The 16,173-nt window shown below is 33.1% G+C and overlaps 1 protein-coding gene across 2 annotated transcripts in view; it reads left to right on the top strand.

Annotated features, from left to right (window-relative positions):
• The window catches only part of LOC127698948 (TNF receptor-associated factor 3-like), a 127,104-nt gene that overhangs the window by 35,119 nt on the left and 75,812 nt on the right, over positions 1 to 16,173 (top strand). For both annotated transcript variants that reach the window (XM_052202726.1, XM_052202727.1), the window contains exons 2-3: positions 4,222 to 4,290; positions 13,752 to 14,045. In XM_052202726.1, coding sequence (XP_052058686.1) covers positions 4,234 to 4,290; positions 13,752 to 14,045 — 351 coding nt within the window. In that variant the 5' untranslated portion in view covers positions 4,222 to 4,233. The remainder of the gene's footprint in view (positions 1 to 4,221; positions 4,291 to 13,751; positions 14,046 to 16,173) is intronic.

The raw sequence follows: 16,173 nt of genomic DNA, 5'->3' as shown, positions 1-16,173 counted from the left end.
GGGGGGTGTCAATTCGCAACAGCATAGTGTATTTCACAAAAGCAAAAAAAAAGGGGAGCTAATTTTTTATTTTTTTTGTGGAGGGAGGGGGGGGGGGGGGGGTCAATTCGCAACAGCAAAGTGTATTGCACAAATATAAATGCAAATATAAATTCAAATCATATAACCAATTCTAAGTTCTTTGACTACAGTTATTCTGTGTCAGAAACCTATTATGTGTCAAATATTTAATTACAATCCAACTTTCAGACCTGTATCAAGCTTGAATATTGTGTTCATTTTTGCCCCAACTGTTCAGGGTTTGACCTCTGCGGTCGTATCCAGCTGCGCTCGGTGAAGCAATTTATTATAAAACTTATATCATAGGTTTATATCAGCAATTTCTTGGACAAGTTAGAAAATCAGTGCCGATTAATTTTTTTTAAAAGAGTTATGTCCCTTGGAAACATTAAATATATGGAAAATTGCATTGTTAGCGCTCTCATGTGTACCATGGTATCATGTTGTCTTCGTCGTCGTCTGAAGACGGATGGTTTCCCGATAATAACTTGAGTATAAGTAAATAGAAATCAAGAAAATTTTAACACAAGATTTATATCCACTAAAGGAAGGTTGGGATTGATTTTGGGGGTTATGGTCCCAACTGTTTAGGAATTAGGGGCCAAAAAAGGGGCCCAAATAAGCATTTTTGTAGTTTCCAGACAATAACTTGTGTTAAAGTGTATGTTGTGATGTTATACTATTGTTTCAGAAAAGGGAGAAGGTTTGGTACCATTAAAACGTTTAATCCCACTGCAAATGTTTGCACCTGTCCTAAGTCAGATATCTGATGTACAGTAGTTGTCGTCTGTTTATGTAGTTCATACTTGTTTCTCGTTTCTCGTTTTTATATAGATTAGACCGTTGGTTTTCCCGTTTGAATGGTTTTACACTAGTTATTTTTGGGGCCCTTTATAGCTTGCTGTTCGGTGTGAGCCAATGCTCTGTGTTGAAGGCTGTACCATGACCTATAATGGTTTACTTTTATAAATTGTTACTTGGATGGAGAGTTGCCTCATTGGCACTCATACCACATCTTCCTATATCTATGAATCTCTCTGAAATTATACCACAAGTTTCCATACAACAAAGGGATGGTTAGGATTGACTATGGGGGTTATGGCTCAAACCATTTAGGAATTAGAGGCAAAAAAGGGGGAAAAACAAGTTTTTTTCTGGTTAAAGGACAATTAAGACAATTTAAAGCAGTCTAAGGGAGGTAATCCAATCCCAATTTAAAACAACAATGTTTGATTACCTCCCATACACTGCTTGTAAATTATGTATTAAGAAATGATGATTGTCTTGAGGTGATTAGCTGTCAACAGTGGCGGATCCAGAACTTTTCATAAGGGGGGGGCCCGCTGACTGACCTAAGGGGGGCTTCAGTGATTCCCTATACAATCAACCAAATTTTTCCCACGAAAGCCCCTGGCCTGCAGGGCCCCTCCCCCTGGATCCGCCTATGGTCAATTTATTTTTAAAAGTTACTATTAATTAATATCAATTTTAGCCATGACTATGTATGTCATTTTATATTTTAATACTTGTATGATGTATTTAAAAGGGTAATTATGGTTGCAAATTTTATTAAAATTTGAAATGAGATTATGACAAAATGGGGGGGGGGGATAAATAAGAATTTTTTTGGGGGGGCGCATATTTTTTCTCATCTCAGATTTCAGAAATTAAAAAGAAAATTTCTTCAAATGTTTTTTTTGGGGGGTTAATATTCAACAGGATAGTGTATTGCACAAAAGCAAAAAAATGGGGTCAATTTTATTTTAGTTATTGCCCTTGTACCTTGGATAGATAAAATATGTGCTTAGCGGGGGACAATGGAACTCTGCTCTTTAATTTGTATTTCATAAATATTTTTTACAAGTTTACATTATTTTAAGAAGAGTAACTTGAAAAAAGTAAAATAACAAAAAAACAGAACTCCAAGGAAAATTCAAAACGAAAAGTCCTTATCAAATAGCAAAATCAAAAGCTCAAACATATCAAACAAATGGAAAACAACTGTCATATTATTGACTTGGTACAGGCATTTCCTTATGTAGAAAATGGTGGATTAAACCTGGTTTTATAGCGCTTGAAAAAACATGGTAAAACATGGGAAGTAACTTGAAATTTCTATCAAGTGTTTCAAATACTGGTACACAGATCATTTATTACATAACAGTAGTTAGTGTGAGGTGAAAGACAATAATTTTATTAGTATGTGTGATACCCAAGCTGTCAAGTAAAGCCACATAATTTTCCAACTTCTTTGATTTTACAAGTAAAAATTACCTTCATCATTGACACAAAATTTGTGTTTGAGATTGACATCAACTGTTTAATAGAAAATGGAGACTGACAAATTTTTGAGGGGGTCAAAATTTTTAAAAAATATTAATGGAAGGGGCAGAAGAGGACTTAAAAAATCAGGAGATTTTGACTCCCAATTTGAGAGTCACATGCCTGAAAGACCTCTTGCAACAACTCTCAGTTGTCTACAAGCGGCCTGTTGCAAGGCTTAATTTCTGCCCACTATTCAATATTTGTGTGTAACATTATTTTAAGAAAACTTTATTTTATACTTAAATGTACATTAGTTACAAATGTTATTGTTATGTCATTGTGTAGACTCAGATCAAGATGAGAAAAACATTCCAAGTGACATTAAGAAGTAGCTTGAAACTTACATTGAAGTAGGGTAAACTTTTCAGTAAAGGTTATCGACAATTCTGATTTAAAAATATATATATACATGTAGACAGTGTGCACACTATTTTATATACAATCGTCCTGAACATGCATGAAATATTTGCCATTTGATGTTAAGCAACCAACAATTAATCATCAATCATATTTTATACAAAACATTGTTTGCATTTAAAGCACATTTTATTTTTTATCTATACAAACCTATATGGTAAATTTGTATTTCTTTGAACATTTTAATTCATGGTTTACCTATTCCCACAAAATAAAAAAAAATTGGTATCCCCTGAATAATAATGAACCACAGTATAACTGCTTATCAGTGGCAGATCCAGAACTTTTCATAAGGGGGGGCCCGCTGACTGACCTAAGGGGGGGCCGCTCCAGTCATGCTTCAGTGATTCCCTATACAATCAACCAATTTTTTCCCACAAAAGGGGGGGCCAGGGCCCCCCCTGGATCCGCCTATGCTTATCAACTATTTTTAATATATTTCATTCAATCCAATGTTGTGACTTTGTTAATTTGGATCCAAGAAAGTAAGTTACAGGTTATTAAGGCTTAACAACAACAACAACAACAACCCGTACTCCGAAAGAAAAGATAATGGCTTATATGAAATTTAAGATCATAGTTTTCAATCAACCGGATTTATAAACAAATGTATCACTATGTAGGAATTTTATTATTTATTGTACCCCACTCTGCCCAGAATGGGAGCTATAGTCTATATACTATGTCAATCACCTTGTCCATCCATCTGTTCAATGCTGTTAGTTCATCCCATATCAGTTAAAGTTTTAAGTCTGAGTTACATGTAGTTTACCATGAAATTGTGATCACATTAACTTGAAACTTAGATTACTTGTTGAACTTTTTCAGATATATGCAAAATTTGGGGTTTGACCTAGATTTTGCACTTATCATATAGCATATAAAATGTGTAAGTGTGAAATCAGAACATTCTCAGATTAAAGCCTTGACTTTAAGATAGTTTACAATTATAAAGGCAGGGTACCATCAACTTCAAACTTAAAACACATGTTCATTATGATTTGATATGCAAAATCAAGAATTTGACCAAGAGCAGGGCAGTGTTCGATGTTCAAAAAAAGAAAATAAATTCAATAACTATTTCCTTGCCTCAAATTTACAAATTTTTTTTTAGACAAGTCATTGTAAAAAATTATGTTTTAGCATCACCATTGGAGTATTCACAAAGAACAGAGATGTTTGGTTAATTAATCAATTTATTTGCTTTGTGGATTTTGAAATCAATTAAATATTTTTTTATTACCTGAAAGGGTAAATTAACATTGTCATATGATATTGATAAGCTTATCAAATTATGAAACAAATAACAAATAACTGAAAAATGTTTTTGACCATTTTGTTTTCGTATAATTTTCAATTAATTGTATAAAAAAATACACACACACTTGGTTTTAATTTTTGCATTATTATCCTTTTCAGATTATGTAATTTATGTTAAGATGGATAACAATGAGTAGCAATGAACTCAGAAAAATAGCGAGAGTGCAGGTAAGTTGAATAGCATATTATTGAAATGAAGAAGTGATAAATAGTGGTTCAGGCCTGTTCAATGATTTTATGTGTCAGGATCAGGCAAGATGGTGGGGTGCACATTTTCAAATGCCCCCATATAACATGTATAATATTTACATGCAGCAATATGGCATTTTTTCAACTTGCTATTTTTCGTACTGCTGCAAAGCATGTTAGATATATATCTCTGAGTTATCAGTTTTATTATCTTATGTTCTCCTGCATACCTCTGGTTATCTCACTTTGTTATATTGAAAGAGAAAGGGTTGAATAATTACAAATAGACTAACCTGTCCACATGTTGTCCCAAGTCTGAACCTCATTAGTGGTTCTGTTTTACATTTTCTTATCACTTGGCGTCCGTCATCATCTGTTAACTTTTGCAACAATCTTCTCATCTGAAACTACTGGGCCAAATTTAACCAAACTTGGCCACATTCATCATTGGGGTATCTAGTGTAAAAAATGTGTCTGATGACCCCGCCTGCCAACCAAGATGGCCGACATGTCTAAAAATAGAACATAGGGGTAAAATGCAAGTTTTGTCTATGGTTTTGAAAACCATTATATATAGAGAAAATCTGACAAGGGCAGAAATGTTCAGAATGTTGACCAATTGTCCATATACGTCAAAACTGTCAGACAAATATTCTTATAGGAGTTTTTGCCGTAAATTGACAAATTTTACTTTTTTTTTCATCTTTATAGTATTATATTATGGTGTTGTCTGCGTCTGCGCCTGCGCCTGAAGACATTTTGGTTCCCAGACAATAGCATGAGTATAAGCTCATGGATCTCTATGAAATTTTAGCACAAGGTTCTATACCACTAAAGGATGGTTGGGATTGTTTTTGGGGGCTATTGTCCTTGCAGTTTTGTAATTAGTGGCCATAAAAGGTCAGTTTTACTGGTTCATGGAAAATAAATTGGTTCGAAGACATTAACTTTAGTGTAAGTGCATGGATGTGTAAGAAAATTTATAAGATATATTTGGTTTACAGTTTGATTTAGAAGAAACAAAGACATACTATTAATTATCTTATTACTACCACATTTTATATTAATTAGTATTGTAATTTTCATTGTTATTGATAAATGTTATATGAATATTATAAACCAAATCTTGAATTCTATCCTGATTCTATTCTATTTTGGGGAAATATCAGAAATTCAAATGTGACGTCACCCTTTTTTTAGCGTTGATCTCTTTGGCTAACTCGGCTGTGAATTTTTATGTGCTGGTTTATGTTGTTTTATGTATCCGTTCTTATTCTGTAGTAAGTCACCACATTTCGGTGTTATCATGTATATCTATTATATAGTCATTTTTATAAATTTACTGTTTACAAAAGTATGAATTATTCTAAATACTAAGGATTTTCTTATCCCAGACATATAACCTTAGCCGTATTTAACACAACTTTTTGGAACTTTTGGTCCTCAATGCTCTTCAATTTTGTACTTGTTTTGGCTTTCGTACTTTTTTGATCTGAGCGTCACTGGTTAGTCTTGTCATGGAAGTAATATTTAAAAGGAATAACAACGACTAACTAGCATGTATGAATGGCATGTAGAGCTCTGTACTAAAGTCATATAATTTTATCCAATTATAGTCTCAGCGGCAAGACCCCTTTGGTTACTATCTGTGATACCGCGGTTGTAAAATGGCATCTGGAATTTCTTATCAGTCACGTGATTTTATCGAGTACGGTAATTGTAAAGCACCTGTGTGAAATCCTAGTTTATTAATTAGCAAGGTGGCGCTGTATCATATAATACTTCTACCTTCAAAAAGAAATCGAATGATGTAAAAAACTTGAAAAACGGACGAGAATTGTTTACACTACAGCAGTTAAACATGGAAAATTGTATTTATTTTTGCATATTTTTGCTTTTTACCGTTTGTTTTAAACTTATCTAAAAGTATTTTCCGATTGAAAGCGGATCCCAAGTAAAACAGGTAATACCGACGAAGCGATCAGGTTTCACATGATGTTTAACAAAATAATGAAGACATAGATTGTTTTACTGTTGAAATGTGCAAAGTTATCGAGATTTTAAAAAGGATATTTACATTCAAGTATTTTAAATTTATGTATATGTAATAAATGTCATTGATTACATTATTGAACTTGACAACTAAAATCGGGATAATAAGTTCGTAAATATCTATTTTAAAAAAGTGTTTTAATACAGTTAATATAACACGCTACAGCAAAAATAAAAACAAACAGACAAAATGAGCTTGACCCTATCTGCCTAACCGCATATTCATTTATACGAATTAGTTTAAAGAATAGAAACATTTGTGAATATTTTAATTGACTGTAATACACGCATGACTTGGATTATTCATATTTAATAAAAGGGGGTCCAAACATATTTTTTGTACAATCATATTCTTAAATTTTTAAGAAATGGCGTCTTAACTGTCTGTAAATATTAAAATTGAAAACGATCCACCCATGTTCTCCAGTTTTTAAGATCGAAATAAACAGAAATGGGAAAATTAGACTAAAATCAACATTGAAATAAATTACTCTATTTCGCAGCGTACATCAGCGGAATTTAATGAGTGGACTATTCATGTTACTTCGCACGTATATACGACAACAACTTGTCTGTTCTTAATTTTCCGTGAACACGAAAACGACCGAAAAAGTGTCAGTGATTTGATCGATCACATGCGGAGAATCAACTACCATTCCATATTGTAAACTGATTAACGAGTAATCGAAAGATAGGCGGTAACGCAGATGAAACCTTTGAACTGGCGTTGTTGTTATTCCTTTCAATATTACTTCCATGGTCTTGTGTGGACGAAACGCGCGTCTTGCGTATTAAATTTTAAACCTGGTACCTTTTGTTAGCTATTATTCGTATGTTTCTCTGTCCTATATGTTCTCCCATTTATTTGTATTGTAGTCCTGTCATGTAATGTTGTCATTTTAATGTTATATTTAACATTGCCATAAAAGCGGGAGGTTTGGCTAGCCACAAAACCAGGTTCAACCCACCATTTTTTTCTTAAAATGTCCTGTACCAAGTCAGGAAAATGGCCATTGTTATATTATAGTTCGTTTCTGTGTGTGTTACATTTTAATGTTGTGTTTCTGTTGTGTCGTAATTCTCCTCTTATATTTGATGTGTTTCCCTCAGTTTTAGTTTGTAACCCGGATTTGTTTTTTTCTCAATCGATTTATGAATTTCGAACTGCGGTATACTACTTTTGCCTTTATTCTTCTCGATTTTTAATAAAAAAAATCAATCATATCCACAAATGTGCACTTTGTTTTATCTTCTGAATGGAAGCATCGTTTCAAATCTACATTATTCCACATTAATCGAACTAAAGAATATAACCCAAAAAAAAAAATGTCCTGTACCAAGTTAGGAAAATGGCCATTGTTATATTATAGTTCGTTTCTGTGTGTGTTACATTTTAATGTTGTGTTTCTGTTGTGTCGTAGTTCTCCTCTTATATTTGATGTGTTTCCCTCAGTTTTAGTTTGTAACCCGGATTTGTTTTTTTCTCAATCGATTTATGAATTTCGAACAGCGGTATACTACTGTTGCCTTTATTTAGTACAAGGTTCCATACCACAAAAGGAGGGTTGGGATTGATTTTGGGGGTTATTGTCTTAGATGTTTTGTAATTAGGGGCCAGAAAGGGGCCAAAAACAATTATTTGTCTGGTTTTAAGACAATAACTTGAGTATAAGAGATATTTCTTTAGTCAAAATTTTAGCACAAGGTTCCACACTACAATGGGAAGGTTGGGATTAATTTTGGGGGTCATTGTAATAGCTGTTTAGGAATTAGGGGCCAAAAAGGGTCTAACAAAAAGAATTTTTTGTCAGGTTCACAGACAATAACTTGAGTATAAGTGTATGGATCTCTATTAAATTTTAGCACAAGGTTCCATACCACAATAGGAATGTTGGGATTTATTTTGGGGGTTATTGCCATAGCTGTTTAGGAATTAGGGGCCAAAAACAAGCATTTTTCATGTTTCAGGACAATAATTGGTGTATAAGAGTATAGACTTCTATGAAATTTTACCACAAGGTGCCATACTTCAAAAGGAAAGTTTTGAATAATTTTTGGAGGGTCATGGCCCACACCGTTTAATAATTAGGGGTTGAAAAGGGGCCAAAAACAACTATTTTTTCTGGTAAATACAGAGTATAAGTGTATGGATCTCTATTCAGTTTTAGCATTGGGATTTATTTTGGGGTTATTAAAGTAGCTGTTTAGGAATTAGGGGCCAAAAAGGGCTTAACAAAAACAATTATTTGTCTGGTTCACAGACAATAACTTGAGTATAACTGTATAAATCTCTATTAAATTTAAGCACAAGGTTCCATACCACTAAAGGAAGGTTGAGATTTATTTTGGGGGTTTTTGTTGTAGCTGTTTAGTAATTAAGGGCCAAAAAGGGGTCAAAAACAAGCATTTTTCATGTTTCTGGACACTAATTTGTGTATTATAGTATGGATTTCTATGGAATTTTACTATAAGGTTCCATACTTCAAAAGGAAAGTTGGGATTGATTTGAGGGGTCATGGTCCAAACCGTTTAATAATAAGGGGATGAAAAGAAGCCAAAAAACTAGGATTTTCTGATTTCTGGACAATAACTTGAGTATAAGTCTATTTATTGCTATTTAATTGTGCCACAAGGTGTTATACCATTATATTACCCTAAAATAAAGTTAGGGATTGATTTTAGGGGTTATGACCCTATTGGTTTAGTTAAAAGGGATCAAAACCAATACTATGTATAAATTGCTTATTAGTCCCCTACCAGGTTTGCAGTCTGTCTGTCTATCCATCAGTCTGGCAAATTAGTTTTCCACACTTTTTTTCTTCATGCTTGAAGATATTGATTTGATATTTGGTGTATTGTTTTATCATGACAAGTTACAGATCAAATTCGAATTTTGTTCTGGTCTGATGATTTTGTGCAGATGTTAAATATATTATTTTTTTTTTTATGAGGGGAATACCTTTAAAAACTAAGCTCAGGGGTCACCACACTTCAAAATTATAGGGAGAAGTGAGTTCTCCCTGGCAGTCAAACAGGGAGAAGTGAGAACCCAACAGGGAGACCAGGGAGAAGTGAAGCCCCAACAGGGAGACTTCAGGGAGAAGTGAAGCCCCAACAGGGAGACTTCAGGGAAAATTGAAGGATCACGTTAATACTTTTAAGAATCAAATTTTCCAAGCATCTATACCTTTTTATACGACCACAAAATTTTTGCGGTTGTATATTGGTATCACGTCGTCGTCATCGTCCGAAGACATTTGGTTTCTGGACAATAACTTTAGTTTAAGTGTATCGATCTCTATGAAATTTAAACAAAAAGTTCAATACCACAAAAGGAAGGTTGGGATTGTTTTTGGGGTGATGGTCCAAACCATTTAGGAATTAGGGGCCAAAAAGGGGCCAAAACAAGTATTTTTCTAGTTTCAGGACAATAACTTGTGTATAAGTATTTTGATTGCTCTGAAATTGTACCACAAGGTTCAATACCACAAGTAGAAGGTTGGGATTCATTTTGGGGGTAATTACCCAAACTGTTCAGGAATTAGGGGCCAAAAATTGTCTAAAACAAGCATTTTTCTAGTTTTCAGACAATAACTTGTGTTTAAGTGTATAGATGTTTCTTAATTTGTACCACATTTTACAAAAAGATAATTTCTTCAAAATTTATTTTTTTGGAAGGAGGGGGGGGGGGGGGTAATTTTTGGGGGGGGGCAATTTTTTTCCTCAAAGGAAAATTCTCTTCAAATATTATTTATTTCAGAGGGGGGAGTAAAACAAAATTTGTTTGGGGGGGTAAAAAAAAATTTTTTTGGGGCGGTCATTTTTTTTCCTCAAGATTTAAGAAATTGTCAAGTTTCCAAAGAAAAAAATTGGGGGTCACAATTTATTTTGCTAATTCTTTTTATATAGTCTGAAAACAGATTTACTAAGTATTGCGCAACAGCACAGTGTATTGCACAACAGCAAGAAATCTTCAATTGAATATAAATTCAAATCATACAACCAATTTCAAGTTCTTTGACACATTTATTCTGTGTCAAAAACCTATAATGTGTCAAATATTTAATTACAATCCAAATTCAAACCTGTATCAAGCTTGAATATTGTGTCCATTTTTGCCCCAACTGTTCAGGGTTGGACCTCTGCGGTCGTATCCAGCTGCGCTCAGCGAAGCAGTTTATTGTTATTTGTCAATGCATTTTTGCATGACAACTGCTAAGGTGGTATTTTCTTGTCCTGCCATGCCATTGCTTACATCCACTTCATTTGAACTTTGGTGGATAGTTGTCTCATTGGCAATCATACCACATCTCCTTATTTTCATATTGTGGTCTGAATTACATTTGCACCTATGGACGCAAAATAATTTTTTAATTGTCAAAAAATATCAGAAGGACCATAAGAGCTACGGTTGTGCAGCTAGGTCTGAATGAATTGAAGATTTGACATTGGTCAAATTTTGCTGCATCTCAAAGATTTTTCAAACAGATGTATGTTTTGAATTGCTCACAATTGTGTTTAATAACATTAAATAAAGCAAGAACCCTTTAAAAAAAAAATAATCAAATTGATAAGTTTGTTTAAATATCTTGAATACAGTTTCACTGCGTTCATTGCTAAGATCATAATTAAAAAATATATTTGTTCTTTAAATTATTTTTATGCCCCGTCCCAAAGTTGGTTTCCGTTCTCTAACTTTAGTTTGCTTCAGCCAAATGTTATGAAACTTATACAAAATGCTTATTACCAAAAAAAAAAAACAGATCAAGTTTGAATTTTGGTGGCATCACTTAAATGGTTCTAGAGTTATGCCCCTTTATAATGGAAAAATTGCTAAATTTTTAGTTTCCGTTCTGTAACTTAAGTTTGCCTCAACCAAATATTATGAAACTTATACACAATGCTTATTACCACAAAACACAGATCAAGTTTGAATTTTGGTGGCGTCACTTTAACAATTCCAGAGTTATGCCCTTTATAAATGGAAAAATTGCTAAATTTTTAGTTTCCGTTCTGTAACTTAAGTTTGCCTCAACCAAATGTTATGAAACTTATACACGATGCTTATTACCACTAAATACAGATCAAGTTTGAATTTTGGTGGCATCACTTAAATGTTTCTAGAGTTATGCCCCTTTATAATGGAAAAATTGCAAAATTTTTAGTTTCGGTTCTCTAACTTAAGTTTGCCTCAATCAAATGTTATAAAACTTATACACAATGCTTATTACCACTAAATACAGATCAAGTTTGAATTTTGGTAGCGTCACTCTAACCATTCTTGAGTTATGCACCTTTATAAATGGAAAAATTGCTATATTTTTGTTTCCGTTCTCTTACTTTAGTTTGTCTCCACCAAATGTTATAAAACTTATACACAACAGTTCTAGAGTTATGCATGTTTACAAATAGAAAAATTGCTGAATTTTTAGTTTCTGTTCTCTACTTAAGTTAACCTCAACCAAATGTTATGAGACTTACACACAATGCTTATTACCACAAAACTCAGATCAAGTTCAAATTTGGGTAGCGTCACTTTTACCGTTCTTCAGTTATGTCCCTTTATAACTATATGATATGCAAGCGGGGGTATCATCTGTGTCCACATGTGGACACTATCCACATTTATTTTGTAACTATAAGGTCTTTCAGATAGGATGAATATTTTCCTCAATTTTAAGACTGAAAGAAAATGGACAATTTTGATTTTATGGCAGCAGGAATAACATTCACAAGTGTCAAACCCCTTTCATCTGATCCTCTCTTTTGGCTTAGTTCACCTATACAAGTATATGTTTCTCAAATCATAGCTTGCTTTCCCATCAGATTTCCTTGAAAGAGGGTTGTTACCTACAATAATCTAACGAACTTAGTAACTCTTAGGGTTCCAAATGTAAAATTTAACCCAGCATTTCTAAAGTTTTGTAGTTGCTGTCGTAGGTTGGTTGACTAGCATCTTTTGTCACAGGTGACCATGGATATTAGCAAATACTATTCCTAAGACAGTACTAAACAATCCTTAAAGAAAAAGCATTGTGGATGTATTAAATGTACATTAGCTGCTATTTAGACAAAAAATTCAAATACATTTTTTTTTGTTTCAAACATTCAATGGTACCAGTAATTAGATGGTGTCTACTCTAAAATATGCATGACGCCTGAAATGCTGATACATTTTTTTTGTACATTATAATGAGTCCGTTCATTGTTAATTGTTTCTTTTGTACTTTTCATAATTTGAATGTTCTTCATGTTCTTTTTAGTATGTAATGAATCAAATATGAGAATTTAAGTTAAATTGGTGATCATGAATTTGACAGCTAATGCCCCTTGAAGAGTTAACATTTTTTCCTTGGCTTGATGAATTTTTGAATCAAGTATGAAAATTTAAGTCTAATCAGTGATCTTGAATTTGACAACTTAATGCCCCTTTAAGAGTAAACATTTTTTTCTTGCCTTGATGAATTTGTGGATGTGTGCTGTTGCCCTTTTCAAGGGGCATTCTCTTTCAACAATTGTTTAAGTTTATGATTATGTCAGTTTAAAAGGAACCACAAATAGTAGGTCAATGATGTTTAGAAGCCAGTTGTATAAGCTATAGAACATCTCATTTCCATGGAGATTATTTGGCATCACATCCTCAAGGCAAACTCCTTTTGCATAGTTTAAATGTTAAAATTTATGATAAGGTCGCTAATGGTAAGTCATGATATTTGGTAAGCAGTTGTATTAGCAATTACACATTTTATTTCAAAGAAGATTATTTGGCTCCACCCCTTACTCATCATCCTCTACTTTCAAACTTTTGCATTGATATGTTAGTGTTGCCCTTAAAATATCCTTATTTGCATTATACTATCAAAATAGCTTACATGTCAGACATATCTCTATATCGACAGCTTATTTTCATTCATGAATATGAATGTCGCATATAGATTGATATCCTTAAGTACTTACTAATATAAAATTAAGGAGATGTGGTATGAATGTTGATGAGACAACTATCCATAAAGACCAATGGATGTGAACTATTACAGGTCAACAGGTCACCATAGGGACTTCAACAATGAGCAAAAACCATACTATATAGTAAGCTATGAAAGGCCAGGGTAGGACAAGATGTGAAAAGAAAGAGAAAATTGAATTGAACTACCAGTATAACAATTACAATGTAACAAAAACAAATATTGCAGAAAGCAACAAACAACAACCATTGTCTCTAGCAAAAATGACAACATGACAAGATTTTTACAAACTCAATTTCCATTCAACAGAAGTATTCTTTCAGTCTTTTAGTTTATCAATTTTATGCTTAAATGTCTGATGAGTGAGACTCCTTTGAGCCTCTAGTAGTGCATGCATGAATGCATTTCTGTTTTAAATTACAGATATTGTGGTGGTTGTGTATATTTAGAATGGATAAATCATTAAACTTATCATCTCTAACATCCAATGTTCCTGCATCCTTACAAACTCCTCCTGGTGATCCTGAATTTGTAAAACTTCCAGCAAAGCACAGATGTTTGATATGTCACAATGTGATGAGAGATGCTGTGATGACACTTTGTGGGCATCGTATGTGTGAGGGTTGTCTTACTCCTCTATTGTTTGATCCTCAGAATAAAGAACCTCTACACTGTCCTGGAAAAGAGGAATTTTGTATAGAACTCAAACCTGATGAGGTATCTTTGTATTACAATAGTTGGAAATAGAAATTCTAATATGACATGCTGCTTTTGCTTTGTAAATAACAGTGTGATTAAATTCTGGATATATCTATACCTAGTGCATACTCAGAGATGTACATATCTGTTGATGTTACAGTCTACCTCCCACGTATATCCACATGCATCATAACATATGTGCAGAACATATGTTCATTTTGCTGTTAAAATTGAAATTGAAGAAAAAACTACAGAGCTGTATGCATATCAAAAAGATACATGAGAGCTTGAAAAATATATAAAATTAAAATAAGATAAAATTCTGCAAAATTCAATGAATGATCTTGGCGCAAATGTTTTGTTTAACTAAAGAAATATTTGTGATTTTGAATAAAGGATATTGAGGTTCTTGTTAATGTATTGTATATTATATTGTTCATAATAAATGCTATTTACTCATATTCAATTATAGAAAAAAAGGATACGTAGTATGATTGTTCACAAGTACAAAAAGTAATAAATAACTCTAATTTCACTTTAGTATACAAACTGAATTCATTTTATTTGCCTGATACACTCTTTTTCTCAAGATTTTAAACAATCTAGTAGTAGAATTATTACACTTTTAAAAATATCGTATGTAAATCAGTAAGGATTTCTATTTAGAGTTGATGAGGCAAGGCAGGGGTAACAGTTATTATAAACTATTTGAAAATTCCTCTGAAATGTTTAATATTATCGACTGAAAACCAATTGTGAAATTAATAAATCATTGATAAAAAATCTAACAATAGTTGGTTAAATGTTTGCAATAAGAATATTGTCATGATTGTGTGTCTGTTGTAGCAATTTTTCATATTCTTATATTACATTGTGTATTTTGTTCGCCATTTCTCCGTTCTATTCTGTTGTGTACCTTTTATTAGCTCACCTGGCCCAAAGGGCCAAGTGAGCTTTTCTCATCACTTGGCGTCCGTCGTCCGTCGTTGTTAACTTTTACAAAAATCTTCTCCTCTGAAACTACTTGGCCAAATTAAACCAAACTTGGCCACAATCATCATTGGGGTATCTAGTTTAAAAAATGTGTCCGGTGACCCGGACAACCAACCAAGATGGCCGCCATGGCTAAAAATAGAACATAGGGGTAAAATGTAGATTTTGGCTTATATCTCTGAAACCAAAGCATTTAGAGCAAATCTGACATTGGGGTAAAATTGTTTATCAGGTCAAGATCTATCTGCCCTGAAATTTTCAGATGAATCTGACAACCCGTTGTTGGGTTGCTGCCCCTGAATTGGTAATTTTAAGGAAATTTTGCTGTTTGTGGTTATTATCTTGAATATTGTTATAGATAGAGATAAACTGTAAACAGCAATAATGTTCAGCAAAGTAAGATCTACAATTAAGTCAACTTGTTCAAATTGGTCAGTTGACCCTTAAGGAGTTATTGCCCTTTATAGTCAATTTTTAACCATTTTTCCTAAATTTTTGTTATCTTTTACAAAAATCTTCTCTGATGAAACTACTAAGTCAAATTTAACCAAACTTGTCCAAAATCATCATTAGGGTATCTTGTTTAAAAAATGTGTCCGATGACCCCGCCCGCGAACCAAGATGGCCGACATGGCTAAAAAATAGTAAATAGGGCAAAATGCAGTTTTTTGCTCATATCTCTGAAACCAAAGCATTTAGAGCAAATCTGAAATGGGGTAAAATTGTTTATCAGGTCAAGATCTATCTGCCCTGAAATTTTCAGACCAATCAGGCAACACGTTGTTGGGTTGGTGCCCTTGAATTGGTAATTTTAAGAAAATTTTGCCGTTTTTGGTTATTATCTTGAATATTATTATAGATAGAGATAAACTGTAAACAGCAATAATGTTCAGCAAAGTAAGATCTACAATTAAGTCAACTTGACTAAAATGGTCAGTTGACCCCTTAAGGAGTTATTGCCCTTTATAGTCAATTTTTAACCATTTTTCGTAAATTTTTGTAATCTTTTACAAAAATCTTCTCCTCTGAAACTACTAAGACAAATTTAACCAAACTTGTCCACAATCATCATTAGGGTATCAAGTTTAAAAAATGTGTCCGATGACCCCGCCCGCGGACCAAGATGGCTGACATGGCTAAAAAATAGTACATA

This window comes from Mytilus californianus, unplaced genomic scaffold, assembly GCF_021869535.1.
Source record: "Mytilus californianus isolate M0D057914Y unplaced genomic scaffold, xbMytCali1.0.p SCAF_4, whole genome shotgun sequence".
NCBI classification, from domain to species: Eukaryota; Metazoa; Mollusca; class Bivalvia; order Mytilida; family Mytilidae; genus Mytilus; species Mytilus californianus.
The sequence above is the reverse complement of the archived record's forward strand: the minus strand, read 5'-3'. Positions and strand labels throughout refer to the sequence as shown.